The sequence below is a fragment of the Heptranchias perlo genome, chromosome 18, assembly GCF_035084215.1.
Source record: "Heptranchias perlo isolate sHepPer1 chromosome 18, sHepPer1.hap1, whole genome shotgun sequence".
Classification (NCBI taxonomy): Eukaryota; Metazoa; Chordata; class Chondrichthyes; order Hexanchiformes; family Hexanchidae; genus Heptranchias; species Heptranchias perlo.
The window spans coordinates 37,891,709-37,917,503 of NC_090342.1; the positions used below are offsets into that span (position 1 = coordinate 37,891,709).

At 41.9% G+C, this 25,795-nt stretch overlaps 2 protein-coding genes across 21 annotated transcripts in view; one reads left to right on the forward strand and one right to left on the reverse strand.

Annotated features, from left to right (window-relative positions):
* The window catches only part of LOC137334767 (serine/threonine-protein kinase WNK1-like), a 183,211-nt gene extending 163,029 nt beyond the window's left edge, over positions 1 to 20,182 (reverse strand). For 6 of the 8 annotated variants that reach the window (XM_067999712.1, XM_067999714.1, XM_067999713.1 and 3 more), the window contains exon 1: positions 18,286 to 20,182. In XM_067999712.1, the coding sequence (XP_067855813.1) occupies positions 18,286 to 19,101 (816 nt within the window). In that variant the 5' untranslated portion in view covers positions 19,102 to 20,182. The remainder of the gene's footprint in view (positions 1 to 18,285) is intronic. The other 2 variants (XM_067999720.1, XM_067999719.1) reach the window with 1 other exon arrangement.
* LOC137334768 (ninjurin-2-like) overlaps positions 1 to 25,795 on the forward strand; it is a 294,378-nt gene that overhangs the window by 43,255 nt on the left and 225,328 nt on the right. For 7 of the 13 annotated variants that reach the window (XR_010966228.1, XR_010966220.1, XR_010966222.1 and 4 more), the window contains 4 exons: positions 3,941 to 4,326; positions 11,214 to 11,370; positions 12,353 to 12,422; positions 21,415 to 21,992. The exons of 2 other annotated variants lie outside the window; for them this stretch is intronic. The gene's annotated coding sequence lies outside the window, so the exon portion shown is untranslated. Of the gene's footprint in view, positions 1 to 3,940; positions 4,327 to 11,213; positions 11,371 to 12,352; positions 12,423 to 21,414; positions 21,993 to 25,795 lie in introns of those variants that run through there. 4 more of the 13 variants (XR_010966230.1, XR_010966221.1, XR_010966226.1 and 1 more) reach the window with 1 other exon arrangement.

Below are 25,795 nucleotides of genomic sequence, written 5' to 3' on the forward strand. Positions count from 1 at the left end.
CAGGATTCATAGGGCAGCATGTCACAGGATTCCTGAGTGGCTCTCGACATTGTGTTCACAATATTCTAGCAACTTAGGTTGGCACTTTGAATCCTGCCTTTTTCAGATAAACGAACAATGCATAATTGTTCACACCAATTAACATCAGGATCAAATTTCCAAGATTAACTTTTTGGCTACCATTATCTGTTATTTGCCATTTCAGCCCTGATCTGATGTTAACATCATTTTTATAAAAATAAGTTATACGACATAAAAATGACTTCCATCCAATTGTACATCACGCAAAGAGGAAAATCACCTGTTTTGAATTACAAGAAACGTTTTCAAATATTGTCTGCTGCATGATTGTGTCCTTGTTATGCAGTTATGATGAGTATTTGAAGAATGGAGCTGGTGGTTAATGTTTCAGTTAGTTCACAAGAGGTTTGTTATGTGTTTGATAAAAATATTGAATAGTACTTACAGATTGAGGATTAGAAGGTGGAAAAAAGGAGATATCTCTTGGCCTGGAAAACAACTCTGAACACACTGGAACTACAGTCCCCACTGACAGGTTCTCCCAATTCAGGGTGATGGGTAGCAGCCAAAAGTATATTTCAATTGGTGGATCCTCATAACCCAAACAAAACTGAAAACATAACATTCTCCATAATGTAATTCTTTCAGTTTATTTTGAAAATCTTTTCATTTACAACATTCCATAAAAGCATTAAAAAGAATCTTCAACTTCTCCCAAGGTTTTTTTTTAAAAAATTAACTGCTGTCTCAATTTTCAATAATGGACAATTGATCTGTTGGAAAGTACAAATAAGGATACTGGAGCCAAGTTTACTGCAAAATCCCATGGTTGAACAATCTGCAGATGCTCAATGTCTTGATGACGTGAAGAATGGCCACTTGTGTCGATTACTGGAAGGCTGACAACTCTTTTAATCTTAATGTGGGGGAGGGAAGACATTAAAGTAGAGAGGGTCATAGAGCACGAAGAGGACAAGGATTTTTTTGTTGGGGGAGTGAAGATGGGAAAAAGGAAAAGGATTCAGATTCACCTTCAGTTGGAGTTCACTTTGACCAGTCACACCAGTGGAGGCCACGGAGAAGTCAAGAGTGCTCAGCATCCAAGGATATAGAGGGGGGAAAGTAAATAGAAAAACCATATGATTTGGTGTCTGGTTAAATTTCCAATTTTAAAAATGAAAACAAACCCTTCTTGGCTGAAAGGATGAAATGCACCTTTTATAAGACGTGATCTCTGCCCCAGGCAGGAATGGGTCCAGCTCTCTTTTGAAGATTTGCAGAGAGTCCAAAATCATACAAGCCGACAACTTGTTCCAAAGACCTACTATTCTCTGGGGAAAAAACAGAACTGCCCAACATCTAACCTAGCCCTACCCTTGCATAACTTATACGTACAACTCCTGATCTTCCCCAATCTAGCAAATTGAAATAAGGAAAAAGAACACTATCCAGTCCTTTAACTATTCTAAAACCAAAAGGTACACATTATAGGCAACATATAGTGGAATGGAGCTATGTGCTGTTTAGCAACAACAGTTATGCAGGTATACAATTTATCAGCATTTGCAGGGGTTCCCAGGGCTTTGGTAGAATTGGGGGTGGTTCTACTTTATGGCAGTCTTGTGTAGGAGACCTCAGGGTTTTGTAGCACTGGGAGGTGGAATGCAGCGTTTAGTGAGGTATGGCAGCAGTGTTGAGTACAGGAGGTCCCAGGGTCCATCAGCACTGTGAACAGAGGACCGCAGTGTCTGGAACACAAGCTCTGGAAGCTTTGGGGGAGGTAATGGTATCTGTCAGAATAGGGAGCAGATGGTTTCAGGGTACATCTGCACAGGATGGTGATATCACTGCTAGCATTAGGCCAGACAAATGGGGGTTGGGGAAAAAAGAGAAAAAAGAGGCTGGATAGGATGGGATTCAGAGCAGGGCCTGAGAGCACTGGGGAGGGGGGTGGGACATCCTTGGGTGGGAGAACACTACCACAGCCACTGAGCGCTGGCAGTATTGAGGTAGGAGAATGTAGCCTGATACAGTCCCAACCTAGCCCTGTTACCAGCCATCTGCCTGAAGGCACTTTTTAAAAAGCACACACATGTCTTAGTGTCAAAAGCCTCAAGTAAAAGTCCCATACTTCGTGGACAATTATCTCATAACATGACTGTGACTGTTTTTGTGAATGTTCATTGCACTGGATAAAAAGTGTGGGTGTGCAGTAGTGGGAGTATGATCTTGGGATGTGGGAGCAGGGAGCAGTGGGATGGGGGAGGAGGGCTGCTGAGTGTAGAATACTGGGAGAGGGATCTCAGATTTGGAACAGTAAGGGTACAGAACTTTGTTTAAAATGAATTTTTAAACCTGATTTGGACATTTTTACCAGGGCAGTAGGCCTGCAAAGATCATATGTCTTGCTTGATGCTCTATCTTGTTACTTCTCCCATTCTAGCGCACTATCGAGTTGGTCTTTCTCCTCTTATCCATTGCCGGCTCACTCCCAAGAAAAGCACTACATGTGCCTGACCATGATCTGGGAACTGACTTATTTAAAGCGCAGTGATGCTTTAAGGAACTTGGACAGATCATGAGTCACGATGGGGAGCTCAGCTATTGTGGGGAGGAGACTGCAGGGTCTGAGAGCACGAGGGGTGATGTTTGAGATCTAACAGCAATGGGAGGTGGATGGTGAAATTTTGGAGCAACAGACTGGCTCAGAGCATTAGGGAAGTGGCCACCAGGGTCTGAGGCCACTGATGGTCATATAGTGCTAAAGACTGGGGAGGGAGCTGCAAGGGTCCAGGATAAATGGGGGGATTTTGAGGTCCAGGTCAACAACTATAAGAGATGGGGATGAAGGAATCCTGGGATATTTGAGTCCCAAGATTAAGGGTCTGGGAGCATGTTTAAAAGGGAAAGGTGAGCTTTCCTGTATTTTCCCCAACCACCTTCCAGAAATGTTCCCAAAAGTACTTTCCCATAACCGAGCTGGGAAGCCACATTTTAGTTATTTAAAGCACTCAGTCTGCATGTACAGTAACAGCCAATTGTCTATGTATCTTAACCACCTAAATCAAGAATACCAGCTCAGTGCTGGGAAAGCCACTGCTGGTCACTAACCTCCCAACCTGAGGAAAACACTATAGTTGAGCTCCCCATCACAACTCATGATCTGTCCAAGTTCCTCAAAGCATGACTGCGCTTTAAATAACAGTCAGTTCCCAGGTCATGGTCATGCACATGTAGTGCTTTTCTTCAGAGTGAGTGGACAATGGATAAGAGCAGAAAGACCACCTCGGTGGTGCGCTAGAATGGGAGAGGTAACAAGATGGAGCATCAAGCAAGACACTTGATCTTTGCAGGCCCGCCACCCTGGTAAAAATGTCCAAATCAGGTTTAAAAATTCATTTTAAAACAAAGTTCTGTACTCAAATAGAATCCATATGAATACAGAAAAGATACTCAAAGATTTCAATTTATAGCCATGTCTCAGCCTAACAAACGTTAACACAATTTGATTGCTTTGTTGGCTTCATAATTTACAAAAGCCCCAAGTAGACTGTTATCATATATAAGCCTTTTGTATTAGTGAGTAAAATGGATGCAAGAACTATGAAACCTTAACCTAATTAAGAAAATGATACTTCACGAAAAAAAATACATTTGGATCAAACGGAGTATGCATTTTGGATGGCTGACAACTTAGTGAACCAAATTCAAGTTGATGTGATATAGAAAACTTGATTATGGGGAACTGGGTGGTGCAGTGGGATAAATACGGCCTTTCTTGAATCTGGGTTCAAATTCAGCCCTGACCGACGGCATGGAAGTCTCTTGTCTCACGATGTAAAAGTCCTATGTAAAATGAATCTGGGCCGTCTCAATCCCGCTCATAATTTGACTCTAACTGTCAGTATCATTTCAACAGGACCACGGATATGGGACATGAAAAATTGCCATACTGGTGCAGTAAGGTGTGCACTTCCGAAATTGGACCCTGCATTTGGCTGTACTGTTCCTGACCTGGAAGTTCTTAACACCGACACTGGTTAACTGAAATGGAAAGCGTTTTTCTCTAGCACTGACATCCTGCCCCACGATGAGCTATACAATAACAGCAAGCTACATTGACATTAACAAACTACAGACAAAATAACAAGCTACTTTGTAGTTGCATCCGTTTTGGAAACAGCAAAATGCAAACTTGAAGTGCAGAGACACAATTAAGTTTCATTATTTTAACTCTTGCAACATGTAGAATGCCTGAACCACACGGAGGAAATGGCAGAACAAAAAGGAAACTGCAGAACCAAAGTATACTTCCATTTCAGAATTTTAGTTAGTAATTTAAGTTAACACCTGCTCGGGGCTCTCATTGAAGTTGCTTATGAAAGAAAACGTGCTTTCTTTTTAAAAAAAAATCACTTTCTGTATGATGCCGCCAAGTTTGCTTCTTTGAATCAAACTGATCCGGGGGAGGCGGAGGAGGAGGAGAGGGGAAGGGAAACAGGGGAGGAGGAGGAGGAAGAGAGGAAGGTTTATAAATGTTTTAAATATTTTTGCTTTTGATGGCCCTGTCACATAACGTTTTGTCACATAGGACCAGATTTTGCTGTCAAAATAATGGTGAGGCTAACGTCGCTCGTCATTGTTCATGCGTAAATGGTACAGCAACTTCAGGTGAGGAGCAGATGTGCAGTTAAATGCCAATATCCAAAGGTTGCTGTACGAGTTGCACCACTCCACCTTTAGCTTCGTGAAAATGACATTCCGCTGTCTGCCGCACCATTGACGTGCATTGAATGTTGTGAAGTTGCTGTATTTACGTGGTAGATACAAACTAAACTTGCCACAGGAAGTTACGTCCTGTCATCACAAGCAAAAGTATCTTTTTAACGGCATGATAATTATTAATTAGTGCAGCTAACCTCTCTGGCACTGAAAATTAACTATTACAAGTGTGGAATATCATTCCTTCAGGTATTATTGGAGATTTTTACTTTTCCTTTTGGTCTCTTTTCTCTCTCAATCCAATCTTTCTTTCCCTCTACTTCTCTTTCAGTTCCCAGATGCCCTGTTTCCCTCGCTGCGCTGTTATCAGCTCACGCTTTTAGCAACTTAGTGGACAAAAAAGTTTTGAGCTGAATGGTGCAGGGCCAAGTCTAACTAATGGTTAGATGCCCTCCTGCAGCAAAATCTAGCCCAAAATGTTATGCTCAAAGCGCCACCTACAGGCACCAATATCTTTGGAATGTTGCGACCACATAATACTTAGCTGATGGCAGTTATTGACCGTCAATGTTCAGTAATAAGTTTGGCATTAGGTTCTGCTTTATCAACTATAATCCAGTTCACCCAAGGTTTTCCAATCTTCAGCTACTCTTCCAAATGTTTTTGGAAACAATTTTACAACACCAAGTTATAGTCCAGCAATTTTATTTTAAATTCACAAGCTTTCGGAGGCTACCTCCTTCCTCAGGTGAACGATGTGGAAATGAAGTCCTCGAAATGAAGTCGCATTTATAATTCACAGAACAATGCTGGTGATAACAAATGTTTTTGGTGCATTTATGGCCAACTCTTTCTCTGTCACTGGCTCCTTTTCTCATTTACAACACTCTAAGGCTATAGTTCTGTTTCATATGAAACAGCAGCACTGGTTAAGTCAACCTGAAATCTAAAACATTCAAAAATGGCTACATAAAACAGCCTGGACTTAAGTTCCTGTAATAAAAATTACAAACCCAATGTTCAAGTTCAGAAGCTTCATGGTTTCTTTCGATGTTTGAAGAGTAATTTTGGATGAAAAACAGCTCTATTTGAAGGGGAAGAAGTGAAATTTGAATTGGAATAGGCTAACGTTCCAAACAGAAACGAATGTAGGTATAAGATGCATTCAGACCGACTTTAGAGGATATTGGAGACGTGCTTTGAAAAATTAAACAACTTTCTAATCCATGTGTATTTTTATAACAAATCCCTTGTGAACATTCGGGAGATATGGTAGCAAGTTGTTGCATTGAAAACATTTTCAGTTCATCAAAACAAAAAATTGTCAGATGTTCTTTCATCAAACATCATGCATAAGTAAAACTCCAAATCTTGACAGATGAAAAGGATGATCATGGACAAGGATTGTTTGGAACTAAGTGTTGACAGATCACAGTTTTACGTAACAATTGTGGAATTGACCTGCCATACCCTTGACTAGTTTGTTTGCTGAAACCCTCATCCATGCCTTTGTTACCTTTAAACTCAACTATTCCATTGCTCTCCCGGCCGGCCTCCCACCTTGCACCCTCCGTAAACTTGAGCTCATCCATCACTCTGCTGCCCATATCCGAACTCGCACCAAGTTCCGTTCACCCATCACCCCTGTGCTCGCTGACTTACACTGGCTCCCAGTCCTGCAACGCCTCGATTTTGAAAGTCTCATCCTTGTTTTCAAATCGTTCCATGGCCTCGCCCCTCCCTATCTCTAAAACCTCCTTCAGCCCTGCAACCCTCCGAGATCTCCGCGCTCCTCCAATTCTGGCCTCTTGCACATCCCCAATTTTCTTCAGTCCACCAATGGCGGCTGTGCCTTTAGCTGCTTAGGCCCCAACCTATGGAATTCCCTCCCTAAACCGCTCCACCTCTCTCTCCTCCTTTAAGACACTCCTTAAAACCTACCTCTTTGACCAAACTTTTGATCACCTGTCCTAATATCTCATGAGGCTCAATGTCAAATTTTGTTTGATAATCGCTCCTGTGAATCACCTTGGGACCTTTTACTACATTAAAGCGCTATATAAATGCATGTTGTTGTTTGTAGAGTTGCTTTTGATTCATTTAATTTTAGCCTAAATGCACTGGTGGGAGGCCTGTCGTACACAATTAGTTTTTAAATCAACTAGTCTGGAGTCCAGCAAAGGGCCAAATGAGTAACACTGCTCCTATCCCTTGTTTGAGGTTTGCAGCATAAAAGAAGCCACAAGGGCATTACCCTGGAACTGTTGCAAAAACCTGAAAATTGTATGAGAAAGAAAAGCATTTAGAGGGGGGAGGAATAGGAGAAGAGACACAATTTGGCAGGGGAACCAAGTAGTAGTGAACACTAGTGCGCAAGCGAGCGAGGGAAAGTAAGCAATCTGGAACACGATTGAGCAAGAAAATTTGCTACAGCACTTAGTATTACCATATATTTGTACAGTATAATGAGTTTAACTCCTTCCAAGAGAGACTGCTGATTATTAAATTGAATGGCAGCTTAGCGATTAGAAAAAGCATATGGTCATGGACAAAAAGGTGGGGTACAAGTAGTGGTAAAGAGAGGCAATGGGGGCTGGGAGGATAGTCAGAAATCAGTGGGTTGGGATGACTGGATTATAGGTCACGATGTGGGAGTGTGAGGCACGAGGACAGCCACTAAACCACCAAGGAAAACAAACAAGGCATGTAGTCCTGAGCTCCAAAGTGGTCCAATCTAGTGACCAGAAAATGCTTGGGGTAAACCTGCAAACAGGCAAGTGATCCTGTGCCCTTTTATCGTGTGAAAAACGGATTTTAAAATACCCAATAAATGAGAAAAAGATATCCGAAAATGCATTTGTTTGGTGGGGGGAGTGGGGGGAGGAGGAGTGGGTGGAGAGAGAGAGAATGACTTCCACCCCAGAGGGCTGTGGATACTCAGGTCGCTGAGTATATTCAAGGCTGAGATCAATAGAGTTTTGGATTCTAAGGGAACCAAGGGATATAGGGATCGGGCGGCGAAGTAGAGTTGAGGTCGAAGATCAGCCATGACCTTATTGAATGGTGGAGCAGGCTCGAGGGGCTGTATGGCCTACTCTTATTTCTTAAGTTTATGTTTCAGAGTTTGACACAATTTGAAGACTGCCACAGTGCCAACCAGTGGCCAAAGCTTGCACCTACGTTTTGACAGGCAGTAATCGTTTACATACCGAATGTTTACATTGGCAGTTGAGAGAGCGAGAGCGAGAGATCCATTGCATATGCACACTTTCTGTCCTAAAACTTAGTTCCTCGTTTCACAATGTTACTTTTTACGTCAACGTTTAACATGAAAATTCAAAAACTTGAGCTTCACCTAGACTCTTATCTCAGCAGCTGGAGAACTTTAAACCACATCTGTGCATTCTGAGCATGCTCAGTTTTCATAATTTCACAAACTGTGCACAGAAGATGAAGGGTGGAAGGGTATGTCTACTCATCCAGTAAGGAATTGAGTTTTCTTTTCTAAAAGACTGAAAGAAATTGGGGATTAAATAGTCAAAGCTTTATTTGAGGCATCTACCATTTATTTATATTTATATGAACAGACAATACCTGTGATTGCAGTTTGTTGGTTGATGATTAGAAAACAAAAGATTTAGAGAACAGATTTCTGTTTACTGCTATTGAAAATTTAGTTTTAAAAAATCTCTTCTGTACCACTATTAGGGTTAAGGAGTTTTTTAAAATTTGAGTAAATCATGAACTTTGGAACACTGAGGTAATTTAATATGTTTATGGAAATTTATTAAAAGACTGTAAATCAGAAAACTCACTGGAAGTGCACTAAATTTCCTCCATTATGTTCCAGGCATACACCTGGAATGTATATCAGGAAATTGGAGCCCTCCAGCTCATGATTTTTCAACCATTAATTTAAGCAGAAAACTTTTAGGTAAATGCTTTAAGGCAGGAACACAAAGCATAAAGGCAGGAACTGGCTGACGATAGCAAAAGTAGCAATGGGGTCCCTGATGGCACAAAGGTGGGGTGGGGATGGTGTTGGAGCCTGATTTTTTGATGGAGACCAATAGTTTGACGCTAATTTTCCTGGTTCCCCCTTCCCCCCCCCGCCGCCCCCAAGGCTGTTAGATCCATCTCCCACCCATACTGCTAGATCAAGGCATCCGCTAATACTGTTTATTCCATTTATATATATGATCAATTCAAACTGAGTCACAATTCTCCTACAAAGCACATTTAATTCAGAGCAAACTCCATAGCGTTAAACCTATCCTGAACAAAGCACAAGTACAATGTCATTGATTTATTGAAACATCATGTGATCCAGGTTTAGCAAATTAAACACAATTGGGCATATTAAGAGAAAGATGGGCAAAGAACATTACATTTTCATGGGCAATACCAAACTGGAATGACACTTCACAAGGCACTGTCGCAGGATAATTAACATAACCTCATGGCCAACTCAACAAACTTGGACCAGAATCAACCCAGTGACAAGGGTTTTGTTTAAGCTGCCACGAATTCAGAGCACATAATTCAGCTTGAACGCGCCATACTGCTGGAGTCACATTTCTGCCAGTTCTAGGCTGATCCAACCAAAGAGCAGATAGTCAACATCAGCTTGCCTTATATACCAGTATATCAACCTGATCAGTTCATCATCAAAATCACATTAGAGCAATCTCTTACATCCACCACTGTCCTAACAACAGAATTCAGTGTGGGAACAAGATGTGAGTTTATTGTACTCCATGCTGATCATAGGTCTGTAATTGCACAAGAACTATAGTCAAGTTATTTTTGTATCTAAATCGTCCAAGTGTTTTTAATAGCACCTTTAGTAAAGCAATCTTATGAACTAACTGTGCTTAGTGTACAAGGGGTGAACACTAACTTTTATGGGCACTTTTGACCAAAAACATCGAGGTTACTTCTATGTGAAGTACAGTTTTTAGGAATGTTGTGCTAATGCCATTACACAAAAATAGTATTTTGCTTACATGACAACATAATAAGATAAATAGGGAGGCCATCTGACCCATTTTAACTCATCCATCCAGAATGAAAACTTACATTCCTCCCACGTCACCCAAATTTCATTTTCTCCTCCACTGCCCTACCAAAAGACCATTCCAAATGTTGGTCATTCTTTGAATAAAAAAGTTCTTCCTGACGTTGGTCCTAAACTTTCCTTTCACCAGTTTTAACGTGTTCCCTCTTGATCCAGTATCCTGGCATACCTTGCAATAGTGCCTTTTAATATATTGGGCCAGAAATCGCTCCCGAAATAATGGAGGAACTCTCAGTTTTTAGTGGTGAATTGAAGGAGCAAGTTCTGGCGTTTGCACGTGCGCAGAAAAATGCAGAAATCATGAACTTGCTCCTAATGGTTAGTCGGCGATATGACAGCTTCGAATTAAAGGGAAATCGCATGCTGCCATCAGAGAAATCATTGAAAAAGCGCCAACTTGCTTATCTGCCCAGCTGGAATGTAACTAATTACGCCACCCAACAGGTATGCCTACAAATACCAGGTCTAAACTAAGTTTTAGAAATGCGCTTAGTCTTAATGACTGCCAAACATCTAAAAATTAACTTTTAAAAATGTGGAGTCTCATATTACTGCTTATTTTAAGTGTCTTCTCCTCACAGACATTTCCAGACATGCGGCAACTCACGCTGCGCAGAGGCTGGATTGATAATGCACATTTTGTTTGACGTTCAAATTCAAGCAATTGGACGCCACAGAGCCTGCAGTTAGTATTTTCGCTAATTAAATTCGCAGGAGCTGCAGTGAGTGTTGCCTCGCCGCTCTGCGTGATCTCTGGCCCACGATCTTGTATACTTTTTTTTAAAAAAACACTCTCAGGGTCACCTTTTAAAGGTTAGAGAGCCATTGTAGCTTCAATCTTTCCTCAAAGCTCAATCCTTTGATGCTGGCGATCAGTCTCATGGCACTTTTCAACACCGCGCCAATGGTTTGAATGTTTCTCTTATGTCGTGACCAAAACTGAATTTCAAGCCTGGACTAAGATAGTCTTTCGGGTTCAGCTTCATTTGTCTCTCCCGTCAGCAGGTCCAGTGTGCCTTAACAGGGATTTACCTTTACTATCCAATACCTAGTCGTACGCAAGCATGCCCCAGGGGTTATAACAACAAAAACCGCTTGTTATCTGAAATGGATACTCCAATCTCACATGTGCCACCATGTGTTTCTCTCCAATTTTCCAGATAGCGGACTGACAAACACCCCAGTGAGAAGACCAACTATAAACCACCAGGCTAATTTATTTCACAAATAATGTGAATGGAGAGTAACACTTAGTGAATATAACTTATTCTGTAATGCGCCCCTCAACAGAGAAAATAAAAATGCATGCCCCACTATTTGTGTGCTAAATACAGTTTTCTCTGAAACTGGGAGAATTAACTTTGTGTTTCCTCTCCTTTTCCAATCTCTCCAGGCTGTCTGTTTCTGACTTACCTTCTTAGTTGGACAGGAAGCCATAAGGTGGACCTCTGATATTCCCACAGCATTTCATGTCTGAGAATTAGCCAGTTGAGCTGCCAATCAAACCTACCACACTGGATCAGAAAACTTCCTCCCACGGCACCTACATGGTATGATCGGACAATTCCCTGCTGTGCTGAATAAAAAGGCAGCCATTCTAGTATGTCTGTGAATATATACTGGATTGATTTTAACAAACCTCCACTGTCTCAAGCTGACATGATATGCAGGATAAGCCATTTGTCCAGCCAGATTGTCTGGGTGTAATTCCTACGTGCTGAATTCTAAACTACAGTCCCAGAAGCTTTATGGTGTAGATTCAACCTCCGCTGGGGTGAATTTCATTGAATAGCATTATCCTAAAATTAATTTATGCAAAATTCCTCCTAGACCAAAGAGTTAAAAATCCCAAAATGGTGTTATGTGACCTAAGAACTGTACAGTTTTAGCTTGACATCTTCTAACTTATACTCAAGTGATCTAAACAATATAATTAAGCATTTTATTAACTTTTCTTATTTCTGCTCCACGTGTCACTAAGTACTGTTCACCTACAAATGTTCTTCGTCCCTTTACTAATGGAAAGAAAAAGGTTATCACATATTTTTGGGAAATTCAAGCCTACATATTCTTGTCACGGGGGATCATGGCAAGATTATTTAAACTCGGTTTAAGCAATGCAGCTGTTGGGAAATACTTTTGTTGCATAGTCACAACACAAGTGTGTGAATTCATTAGCATGGAATTGAGAACAGTGAAATATTTCCAAAGTTCACACCTCGAGAAGCAAAAGATGTCTGCACTTAAAATTGCAGTTTTCTATACAGAGAAATTCTATTTTCAAGTTTCATCTTTAAGACCTTCCAAATCAGTATTACATCAGGCCATAGACACAGTTGATTTTTTTTTGCAGGGAAAGAATTTTACATCTTTCAAATTCTGTGCAGTTACAAATTTTTTTAAAAACCTTTGAAACAAGTATTCTGAACCCTCTGCTTCAAAATATATGGTTGATGAACAAACCTGGGCTGCTTACATTTGTTTAGCTACACTGATGATTTTCAATCTCTTACAATCTCTGCTTGTTTACAGGATATTATCTCAATTCCATGATGCACCCTCATTGGACACACTAAGTAGGAGAATCAAGGTGCTCCCTAAGGTACAGTTTTACAACATACATTTCTCAACAGTACAACAGTCAAAATCACAAAAATGGTTACATAAATTAAACTTTCTTCAAATTTGGCTTGAGTTCTTCAGATATAAATGACTTGCAATCTTCTTCCAAATCTTACCCAAGCTGTTAGTAACCGTAACCTGCCATTGTGCTCGAGACACCCAAAAACACATACAAGCAGTGATCTATAAACCTCAGTGGCACACTGGTTAATATCTCTCATTACAGCACTAAATTGCTTTTCCAATACACATAAATTACTCACAAAATACATACAGTAATAGAGCAACACAACTTAGCAAAGCACCATTCTAACTACTGGAGTTGCATCACAGTTCTTAAAGACATGCAGTAAGGTGAATATATTAAAATTCATTTGCAATTCCTCAGCTAATCTAAGCAATCCAGATGTCTTCTAATGTGGCACATAACTCTTCCATCTGTCACTTGCTCACAAATATATTACCTCTCCTCCCAGCAATAATCAGTATGTCCTCCCCATATCATTTTCACCAAGTGAAGATAGTCAAAAGAATTAAAAGTTGACAATTCAAAAAAAAATTACAACAAAATCCACAGGTGATGCAGCACACAAAGAATTTAACTCACTGTGGCAGAATGACAATAGGTAAGCTTGCAATTACAATTCCTGCACAATACAGTCTCAACCATACATTTAATAAGAATGACTGGAAGTGAGGCCTATTATTTCCTCAAAGGAAGCCAAACAAAATGGCTAATTAAGCCAGACTGCTCTTGTACACCTCCAGACACAAGTAATAGAGCAGATCTTCTGTTCACCTGAAGAAAGCAATGTGATAGAAGACCATCAAAAGGTAAAGGGGGGAGGGGGGGGGGGGGGGGGAAGGGAAGAAATTTAGCGCCACATATTAAAAAAAATTGGAACACGAGATACAGAATAGCTAAAAGCCTGTCAGAGGTCACATTGGTGATTAGGTGGCAGCCAGGGACAGTGGTTTTAAATAGATGACAGTCAATATTTCAATGGTTTGGGATGCTGTCTAAAAGGAATAGTTGGTAGCTTAAACCATGCCAGAAAATTAAACCAACTTTTAAAAAACATATTTTACATATTCATGCTTGAAAGCCAGACTGGACTAACCAGACACCCCAAATCTACAGCAACTGCAGAATACAACAGTGCACCATGTGACATTATTACCATTCATTCTCCTCCAGGAAAGGCCTTCACCAATGGATAACACTTTCTTCACTATATTATAATTTTCAAAGGGCAATGTCATTAGATCTCACAAGAAAGCAATAATTATAGTGTTGGTATTTTATAAATTCATGGGTTTCCTGTCACACTTCTACATCCTCCTCAAATTTAAGGGATATGGGCCTAAGGCAGGTATATGGAGTTAGATCACAGATCAGCCATGATCTTATCAAATGGCGGAGGAGCTGAATGGCCTACCCCTGTTCCTATATTCCTATGTTCTGCATCACACTAAAAAAAATCAAGTTTTTTTGGAATGTACGGTGAAAGTTTCCAAGAACAGAAAATATGTCAGAATGTCTGCAGCCACTTAATTGTCTTTTATATAAAAAGCTAAGATTTTGGTAAGTAGCTGAAAGCAATTAAACTCGAACTCAACCAGTGTTCACTTAACAGCAATGAGACTATATGGCCTTAAAGGGACAGAGGAAAATAATATATTGTACATTACATGCCACAATGCTCCTATCCTTATAAAACAGCCCATCACCTGACTTACTATCAGAAACATCGTAGGAGATCCATTAATATGGAGTCATATTTTAAGTGTGTCCACAGCACAAGAGTTACATTTTCATAATTTGGCTCCTGAGAAACTTCAGCCATCGAAAAGAACTTCACCATTATCCACTGATCCTGATTAACTGGCTGACCACTATCCACTTGGGTCACTCACTCACCACATTTTCACAAAGTTCTACCGCATCCTCTCACGAGCAACACTATGGGAAATCAGCTAGTGTTTAAATCATAACTACTCCTTCAAGATTTGGAAAATGTACACTTTGCTTCATAAAACACATGCACCCATAAAATATTGGGCCTTGTATTCAAACTGTGCACCCATTTTGATGCAACTATTTTTAATACCTCTAAATTGCCATCAAATATTCTGCGCAACTGATTTTTCACCCAGACTGCATCAAAATACTTTATAAGCATATCTGAGGATAAGATCAATTATGCAGCATCCCGCAAACTACAACTGTATTTGTTTTAAATGTTAATCACCAAGAACAGAATACGCAATTAATGTAAGACAAAAAATAAAAATCCACAGTAATTCAATCTACACGAGCCCTCTTTGTATGTACTATCGATCATCCAAATTATCTTGTAAATAAAAGTAAAATGTAAAAGTAGTGATACGAAAAGTATTTTTTTTAGTGGAACATTCTACCAGAATACAAAAAGTTACTAAACTAAAAACAGAAGATGCTGGAAATACGTAGCAGGTCAGGCAGCATCTGTGCAGAGAGGAAGGTAGGGATAACAGTTCAGGTCAATGACCTTTTATCTGAACAAAAGATTATGTACAACTGGAATAAATTTCCAAGTTGCACAACTAATGTCACTGAAAGTTCAGTAATTAACACATTCAAAAAAAATTCAATAAATATCTTGTTGGAAACAAGATTGAAGGTTATAAACAAAGAATGAAATAATCAAATACTCCACAGGGCATGACGACTCCTCAGTTGGGAGGAGGGAGAGAGGAGGATGTTCTGCTTAAATATCTAAGGATTAAGGAGCAATATTTTTGCAAGAACTTTCCCTCAAACACAGTTGGAGTAGAGTCTATGATCAGGCAGACTAGAGGTAACTCGCAAACAACGTAGACTCAATGGGCTGAATTACCTTTTGTCATTCCATGTATATATTATAAGTTAATATAAATGCATTGACATTGCATACTTAGAATTCTCCCTCCAAAAAATAATAGTAATTAACATTAGTCAATGAAACAAAATCCAACAAGTTCAGCAACAGAAAAGTAATGGAGAGAATGTGACTGGCTCAATGGGTAGTATTCTCACCTCTTGGCCTTGATATTAACCCACCAACGGGCGGGAGAGGGTCGGGGGTTAAAGACTTAAATACGAGGAACGCGTCCCAACGCATGCGGATATCGGGGCTGCTGAGTGTCCCACCGTGGAGAGGAGGGACACTTCACTGTCATATTGAAATCAGGTTCCTATAGTGTAATTGGGAGACCAATTTAAAATTCATTGCCGCTGCATGGGTTTCCCAGGGGTTGGGAAACCCAGCAGTGAAAGGGAGGTGGGAGCTGCTGGCACCTCAAGGTAAGCGCCCGTCTCAGAATTCCTTTTGGGCCAGTTGGAGCAGAAGTGCTCCTTCCAGCCCCTTAAGGGTGGCATCGAACTTCAGCCTCCCCCATCCGGATCACGGCTTTCGACAACTGCCCTCAGACCCGAGCTCCAACACCACCCCCCCCATCCACATGGTCGCCGACCTTCCCCCCCACAACCCCGGTCGCCGACCTTCCCCCCCCACAACCCCAACCGCCGACCTTCCCCCCCCCCCCCACAACCCCAACCGCCGACCTTCCCCCCCCCCCCCACAACCCCAACCGCCGACCTCCCCCCCCCCCCCCCCACAACCCCAATCGCCGACCTCCCCCCCCCCCCCACAACCCCAATCGCCGACCATCCCCCCCCCCCCCAACCCCAATCGCCGACCATCCCCCCCCCCCCCAACCCCAATCGCCGACCTCCCCCACCACCCCCGGTTGCCAACCATCCCCTCCCCTCAAACCCCACCACTGGTCGCCGACCTTACCCCCCACCAACCACACCCCCGGTCGCCGACCTACCCCACCACCGGTCTCCGACCCTCCCCTCCTCCCCACGGTCGCTGACTCTTCCCCCACCCACCCCCCGGTCGCTGACCCTTCCCCCACCCCCCCAACAAACCCGTCGCCGGCCAGGCTGTCAATTAAGCCAGGGATGCAGAGGTCCTGCCGAACTTGCCGGGTTCTTCGGCCATTTTGGGCCTCCCCGCAAATATCGAGGATCTTTAGTCAGAAGGTTATGGATTCAAGTCTCACCCCAGACTTGAGCACATAATCCAGGCTCACATCTCAGTACTGCGCTGTCAGAGGCATACGGGATACTTTCCTTTATTAGCCAAGGCATAGAATAAGAGCAGGGAGGTTATGCTTGAACTGTATAAAACACTAGTTAGGCCACTGCTCAATTACTGCAAGCAGTTCTGGTCACATAACAGGAAAGATGTGATTGCACTAGAGAGGGTACAGAGGAGATTTACAAGGATGCTGCCATGACTGGAGAATTTTAGCTATGAGGAAAGATTGGACAGGCTGGGGTTTTTTTTCTTTGGAACAGAGGAGGCTGAGGGAAGATTTAATTGAGGTGTATAAAATTAGGAGGGGCCGAGATAGAGTGGATAGGAAGGACCTATTTTCCTCAGCAGAGGGGTCAACAACCAGGGGGCATAGATTTGAAGTAATTAGAAGGATTAGAGGGGAGCTGAGGAAAAATTTTTCACCCAGAGTGCAGCGGGGGTCTGGAACTCACTGCCTGGTAGGGTGGTAGAGGCAGAAACCCTCATCACATTTAAAAATTACTTGGATGTGCACTTGAAGTGCCGCAACCTACAAGGCTACGGACCAAGAGCCGGAAAGTGGGATTAGGCTGGATGGCTCTTTTTCAGCTGGCACAGACATGATGGGCCGAATGGCCTCCTTCTGTGCTGTAAATTTCTATGATTCTAGGTTTTTTTTGGATGAGACGTTAAATTGACGCACAGTTTGCTTTCTCAGATAGACGCAACAGGTAACAGATCCCATAGCAATATTCGAAGAGCAGGGGAGTTCTCCCCGGTGCCCTGCCCAATATTTTTCCCTCACACATCACTAAAATCAGATTATCTGGTCATAATCTCATTGTTTTTTATGGGACTTTGCTGTGCACAAATTGGCTGTCACGTTTCCTATGTTACAACAGTGACAACATTTTTTTTAAAAGTACTTCAACACTTTTGGCATTTCCCACAACACTATACATTAATAACCCAGAAATATGTAAATATACATATGAACAAGGCACACAGCACAACCCATTTTATGGATTACCATATCAGTGTTGTACAGTGGAAACTAACCACACATTCATTTTGGAATCCCCTAAAAACTCAGCTGTAAAGCAGTAAGTTCTGAGCCATATAGACCATCCTAGGTGTAAAAACCCAGTCTATCCCAAGTACTGATGATTTACATTCCATTAAAAATTATTTGGCTTTCTTTTCCTGATTTTCATTCTACCTTTCCTTGCTCAGATATAGTTTTGTCTTGGTAATGGCCCTCTGCTATTTTCCCTGTGTAAGCTTAGGCAGTGAGTGTTGGCAGATGTGCCCATGGCTGATGTATCACATTGGAGGTCTGCACAAGAGCAATTCCAATAGGAATTGCTAGATAATAATCAGAATTGGGAGCCTCTTTGTGATTTTCCCCCCTGACATGGGGTCCTGAGACCATTGGGCTTCTACTGCTGCCAAAGCTGCAATCAGCTCACTTGGGATATCTACAAGACCTATTTTCTGCAATCCCAGCTCACTTGGGAAATCTACAAGACCTATTTTCTCTACTTTTTAAACTATGCTTCTAGGTGGCCATTGCCAGATCCCAGTCGAAGTTTGTGCTAAATTTCACATCACCTTTGGTACTATTATGACTCGTTTGACAGGACCAGCACTGATACAACAGAGAAGTATTTAAATAAAGAGGGCAATCTTCCTAAAGATGAATGCAAACACCACCTCCAACAGAAGCATGGAACTTACCTGCAATTCACACCAAGCTACTTCCACTGTTGTTTCTGTGTCTAGACCTTTATAGACAGTTTTGAAAGATCCTCTCCCAATTTCTATGTCAAACTTTAAAAACCTCCCGTCAGGGGAAGTTGCTACAGCCTTTGTCTCTATTTCTTCATTATCCTCCTGCGCCTTCCTCTCGAGATTTCTTGCCTCCTCCGCCTCTCGGCTCTCCGCACTGTCCTCTTCGCTAACTTTCGACTCGACTTCCTCCTTGATTGGGGCACCTTTTTGCTTTTTTCTTTCTTTGCTGGCAATGCTGCTGCTGGTTGTACTCCCGGCATGATTGCAAACATAGACCGCAGGTGAAGGGACGGGGGCGCTAGGTGGTTCATCGCCAATTCCCGCGACTGTGCTTCCGTCTTTCGAACTGCCATCAGTGCAGTTTTCGCATTTTTCTTCGGCAATTACAGGAACTGCAGCAGTGACAGGTTCAACAGCAGCTGTTTGCACTGGAGGCTGCGTTTCGTTATTATTGGTGACACTGCTTATTAATATCGTTGCATTATCCGATTCGGGTGGAGAAACGATAATGCAGGTCTTACTGGGCAGATGGTCCAACGCGGTCACGTTGGAATCGCAGATTACACTCCTCCTGATAAAGCGTTGGTGCTCTGCTTTGCTATCCTTGTCCATAGTATGTCTCCGCCTCCTGAGGGCGTTGAACTCTTCCTTTTTTCTCAAACTTGCTCCAAAACGTTCCCCTATTGTCGTATCCGAACTGGAATTGGTACCATTTTTAGGGGGGCGCAGTAAAGACCCAATCTTGTCTGCGCTTTCCGACATTGCCACACAAAAAATGCGATTCCCAACAGGCTTCAAAATCAAAAAATTGCAGTGGTTGCTCTTTAGAACAAGATTTCAGCGCGAGACGTAAAGTCAAGCGACTGATGGTTATGCAAAAAAAATTACAAGAGTACCAACTACGAATAATAGAGACAAATGCAAACCGATTTTTTTTTAAAAGTCAAAATAATTCCATACTATTTTTGTGCAAGGGGTCGGGTCCCTGGAACAGAGGTGTTCCTTTATAAAAAATAAAAAGGAGACACACAATATTGTCCAACTCAATCAGTTGCGATGCAGCGAGATAAACATGGACCGTCTGATGTGATCCATCCATCCTTAATTTAAAAACTCCAAACCGTTTTCATTCAGTCTTCATTCCGATCAAAGGGAGCGAAAGAAAGAAATTTAAAATAAAAAAGAAAATCCGACTATAGAAACCGAACCACAACAGTTCCTTTCTCTCGAATAAACTCCGAAAAGTTATTTATTTTAAAAACTGCCAAAAAAGAGGCAATCAACGCAACAATCGGTTTCACAGCGATGAGGCGTCTGTTCCCTGAACAGAACAATTCCACAGTTACGGGGAATATGTTGAGTCGTTTTTTAAACAACGATGATGTACAGCGCCACAACTGTTCTGCCGATGTCCATAAGGCTCTGCTCTTCCAAGCTTTCAAAATGGATGCGATAAATTTATATAGTTTTTTTTAAAAGTCATCAAAATTGAAGTAAGCAAGAACAGTCCGGGCTGCCAGATAGAGTAGGCCTGGAAGGAACAACAATAGGAAAGCCCAAGGTAAGGTCCAGCTGCCCGGGGAGAGGCTCTCACTGCAGTCCCATCCACATACGTAACATCCCGGTTTCTTCTCTTCCTCGCTGCCTCTGGAATTTATTTTTCAAACAAAAAAAATCACCAACGCTTTTCCGCTATGAATAACTAATATGAATACGAGCCCGGGCCCCCCGCGTAGGAGAGGGGGGCGAAGATAGCTACTTAATCCGTCTATCAGGTCCGAGACACACACGCTCTTCTTCCCAACTGTAAATGGCGGACACAGTCTTTCACTCACTGACTGGGGCTTACCGAGAAGCTCAGCGCTCGAGCTCAAGGCAGCAAATACACATGCGCAACACCCACCGCATAGCCATCTGGGAAACGTAGTTTTTCTTTTTCAACTGACAACGTCGGGATACAATTCAATTTGAACCACGCAAAAAGAGAGAACTACAAATCCCATCATACACTGAAGACTTTTCAGTTGGTTGGCGTTTATTTATTCCTCCCACTTTGCGTAGAATGCAAGCACGTTGAGACCAACACGTGATTCGGACAATAGGGGGAAGAAAGGATGCGTACAGTGCATCTAGGGAGGGGGTGAGGTTGCTTTTGGAACCCTTCGTCATTGATTTTTCAGTTTTTTTTTCTCTTTTCATTTTTCAGTCTTGATTCTTAAAGGGAAAATAGTATTTTCATGAAAAAATATGCAATAACTTCCCCAGTTTTTCTTAAATACGCACAACTCAATCGTGCGTGATGGCGTGGTACCTGGATGGTTTACCGCCCCAAATAAAATAAAACCTTTGAATGTGACCTCAGTTCACCATTCCAATAAAAAAATAAAAATCTGTAATAAAAGCAGAATACTGGAAATAAACAGCAGATCATTGCATTAGTAAAGAGAAGAGACAGGTTATAATATTTCGGGTGTGTACCATTCAGCAGAATTCATCTTATTCCAATTTCTGTTACCAGGATCATACTGGGCTTCATTACAACCACTTAACTGGGTATTGTACCATCATAGAATCATAGAAGTTTACAACATGGAAACAGCATCACAGTGGAAGAAATTAAAATAAGTGTTTAAATGCTGGTGAAAACTCATCTTTCTCATTCATTTTTCTCCATCAATGCTCATTTCTTGGTTTAGCTAGTTTGGATGGTTACATTGACCAGCAGCAGTTCAGTAGGCAGCAGTGCTAGACTATGGAGCAGCTTTTGGAGCTGGTAGTGCATACAGGATGTGAGTGTAACATAAATGAATGGCCATGACAGTACAGTGGGACTTAAAAAAATGAATCCACTGTTTTACTTAAGCTAATTTTGCTACTCTCATAAATCTCCCAGCCAAAGAAATGTATCAGTGGCCTCTTACCAGGCCATGATGTGGAGATGCCGGTGATGGACTGGGGTGGACAAATGTAAGGAATCGACACGGATACCACCATCACACGAGAGGACACCACCCACCAGGTACATGGTTCATACTCCTGTGACTCGGCCAACGTTGTCTACCTCATACGTTGCAGGAAAGGATGCCCCGGAGCATGGTACATTGGCGAGACCATGCAGACGCTGCGACAACGGATGAACGGACACCGCGCAACAATCGCCAGACAGGAGGGTTCCCTCCCAGTGGGGGAACACTTTAGCAGTCAAGGACATTCAGCCACCGATCTTCGGGTAAGCGTTCTCCAAGGCGGCCTTCGAGACACACGACAACGCAAAATCGTCGAGCAGAAGTTGATAGCCAAGTTCCGCACCCATGAGGACGGCCTCAACCGGGATCTTGGGTTCATGTCACGCTACACGTAACCCCACCAGCAAAAGGGAAAAAAAAGTTATCGGTTTTTAATATTCTCTCTCTCTCTGCCATTTGGGTCTCTTTCTCTCTGTCTGTGTAATTGACACAATGTATATTCAGTGTACTGGGACGTACTGTTCTCCGTGACTGGCCTGTTTGAACAACAACGACACCTTTTGATTGGTGTGATGCTGTCCCAGCCTAATATAAGATATGCGATTTGAGAACCTTTCACTCATTCACCTGACGAAGGGGATAATCTCCGAAAGCTTGTGATTTTAAAATAAAATTGTTGGACTATAACCTGGTGTTGTAAGATTCCTTACATCTTACCAGGCCAATACTGTAGCGAGGTACATGTGAACAGATAAGTCTACAGCAAAGTGCAAGTATGTCTCACTTAGCATATCTCAGATGGCCCAGTTGAGGTCAGAAGCTCCCTATGTCGATGCTGCCTGGCACCACTCATTTTATCACTATATTTCACAACAAGATTGTTAAGACAAAGGTCATGTCATTTGGGAAGCATCAGAAAGATGTACACATTATAGTTGGAGGGGATGTAGTTGAACAGGTGGAAAAGTGCGCATACCTTGGTGGGTTCGTGGCAGAGATTGGGAGTTGTGAAAAAGACCTCAAAAGAAGGATTGGACTTGCTTCTGCTGCTTTTGGAAGATTAAGCGGTATATGAAAGGCTAAAGATATTTTGGTCAAAACAAAGGTAAGAATTTATGAAGCAATGTTAATTTCCATATTATATGGATCTGAGTGTTGGAACATGACAAAAGTTGATGAGCAAAAGATACTAACAGCAAAGATGAGTTAGTTGAAAGGAATGCTAGGATGCAAAGAATCAAGAATGATATAAGAACATGGCTTGGACAAGAAACAACACTTACACAGAAGACCCAAGAAAGACAACTGCAATCGTTTGGGCATGTTTCAAGAATGGAAACAGATAGAATACAGCTAGAAGATGAAGCATAACCCGATGTGTGACTGTGGAGAGGCTGTCCAAATCATGGAGCATCTTGTGAACCATTGCTTGCTAAGATCATTCTCTTGAGGAATGCCATAGAGTGGATAACCAATTTGGACGTCGACATTTAATGTTGCTTTTCAAGCTGCCATACAAAAGAAGTACAGTGCAAATTAATCATAAAGCAATACAAATTAGCTTTTATTGGCATGTTAACTCTAAAAGCCCATGTGGATGGCTAGAAAATGGGGAGAGAAGGAATTTATATCAATGCAGTAATGGGTACCTGTCTGAGGTTGGAGATAAGGCGTGTTGATGAGGTAGAGCAGAGGGAGCATTACTCTACAACTGACCCATCCTTTACCTGACCTAGGAACACTTGGTTTGGACAAATGGAAAAATGTTTCATACCCTAGCTCTGAATTTCTCACCTTGAAAAACACAAAATTGATGATTTCTTTTAAATGGAGAATTGTACTAAACCACATTTGTTTCTTGAATGTATTTTTTAAGTTAACAAAAAAAATAACATTTTATTATGTTTATTATTTTGGTGCAATTAAGTAATCATTATGTATGGGATTCATGCTAGATATTTCACTTGAGTTCAGCATCACTTGTCACTCCTGTAAGCAAAGCTCAGGTCCCCTATGAACTGAAATGTGCCTTTAGCTGCCCAATATCTAGATAAAGAATAACAAGACCCAGGGATCAAACAGAAAATCTTTGCCACTTTACCCTGACTTACTGGAGTGCATTACATACCATCGTGTGATTATCTTCATCTTTGGTCGGTGGATTTAACATACACTCCAACGGCTGAGGCTCAGGGTACAAACCAATTGACAATTTATTTAAAATAAAACAGTATTTAGTGTGAAACAGTGAGGCCTAGATTTTCCAATCATAACACTTATGCTACCTCATTTAAAATGAATGAGTTATGATTGGATAATCTAGGTCTACACATTACAGTAATTATAAACTTTACTAATCGCTTTGCTATATAGAGAAACAATAGAGGTGCTTCCTGCAAACTATCTTTCAATATAACTGGATCTCACAAAATGACTGCTCACTTCTTACATGGCAAAATGCAACCATAGAGTCACCGACTTAACGCAGTTCCTCTGCTGGCTTCAGTCTGTACACTGATTGATGAGCTGAACACAGGTAGTCCAGTATAACCCTGTAATTGGAAACCCCTGGTCACAGAGCTGTCCCTCAAAAATGAATATAACCAATCATTGAACCTACTTCTTTTCACAGGTCTCAGACACAGATATCAATCAAAAACACCACCTACTGATTCTTTGAGCCAGATACCTTGACCGACCTGTTTCAAGATCATGTGAGGATATATCAACTATAACTTGGATTTATATCTTGCCTTTAACATAGAAAAAAAATCTCAAAGTGCTTCACAGAGGCATGAAAAATATGGATGCCAAGCCATGGAAGGAGAGGTGACCAAAAGATGGATTTTAAGGATGGTCTTAAAGAAGGAGAGGATGATGGAGAGGTGGAGGTGTTAAACAGTTTAACACACTATACCACTCGCAACCATTCCAACAATGCTTTAAAAAGATACACTGGATACTAGCTCTTGGATCGAATTGCTGCTGTAATAATCCAATTGTCAAAAGGTGGATACCATAGGAAAATAGGAACAGGAGTAGGCCATTTAGCCCCTCGAGCCTGTTCCACCATTCAATGAGATCATGGCTGATCTGTGACCTAACTCCATATACCCGCCTTAGCCTCCTATCCCTTAATACCTTTGGTTAACAAAAATCTATCAATCTCAGATTTAAAATTAACATTTGAGCTAGCATCAACTGCCATTTACGGAAGAGAGTTCCAAACTTCCATCACCATTTGCGTGTAGAAAAGTTTCCTAATTTCACTCCTGAAAGTCCTGGCTATAATTTTTAGGCTATGTCCCCTAGTCCTAGACTCCCCAACCAGCAGAAATAGTTTCTCTCTATCTACTCTATCAGTTCCCTTTAATATCTTGAAAACTTCGATCAAATGAGTCTACATTCAACGGACACCAGCATGTTAATCTCCCTTTTGACAGGAAACAAGACCCAGGTGCATATTAATTGACTTTTGCCTACCTCAACAAAATATACCTGGCAGAAACAACAACAACTTGCATTTATATAGTGCCTTTAATATAGAAAAACATCCCATGGCGCTTCACACAAGCATAATGACACCGAGCCTAATTATGAAAGGTGACCAACAGCTTGGTCAAAGATGTGGGTTTTAAGGAGGGCCTCAAAGGAGGAGAGGGAACTGGAGAGGTAGAGGGGTATATGGAGGTAATTCCACAGCATGGGGCTGAGGTGACTGAAGACATGGCTACCAATGGTGGGATGAAGGAGGGGGGAATGCACAAGAAGCAATAGTCAGTGGAACAAAGAGTTTGGGGAGGGGGGATTGTAGGGCTGGAAAAGGTTACAGAGATAGGGATGGACGAGGCCATGAAGGGAGGCTTTGGGGAACTAGGAGCCAGGAAAGCATTGGAGTAATTGAGTCTGGAGGTGACAGAGGCATGGATGAGGGTTTCATCAGCAGATGGGCTGAGGTAGGGGTGGAGGCAGGCAATGTTACAGAGGTGGAAGTTAGCAGTTTTTGTGATGGAGGGGATATAGGGTTAAATATGGGGTCAACTAGGACACCAAGGTAATGAACAGTGTAGTTCAGGCTGAGATAGTGGCTAGGAAAAGTGATGGAATCGAAGGCAAGGGTACGGAGTTTGTATTGGTGATAAAAGACGATGGTTCGGTCTGGTCAATATTTAACTGGAAGAATTTGCAGCTCATGCAAGACTGGATGTCGGACAAGCAGTTAGACTACACAGGGGCAGTGGAGTGGACAAGAGAAGCAGTGGAGGTACTGCTGGGTGTCATCAGCATACATGTGGATGCTCACCCCATGTCTGCGAATGAGGTCGTCAAGGGGCAACGTGTAGATGAGGAAGAAGGTGAGGCCAAAGTTAGGTCCTTGGGAGCAACGATGCAGGGTTGGGAAGAGAAGCCATTGCTGGAGATGCACTGGCTACAATTGGAAAGGTAAGAGTGGAACCAAGTGAGAACTGGCCCACTGAGCTGGAAAATGG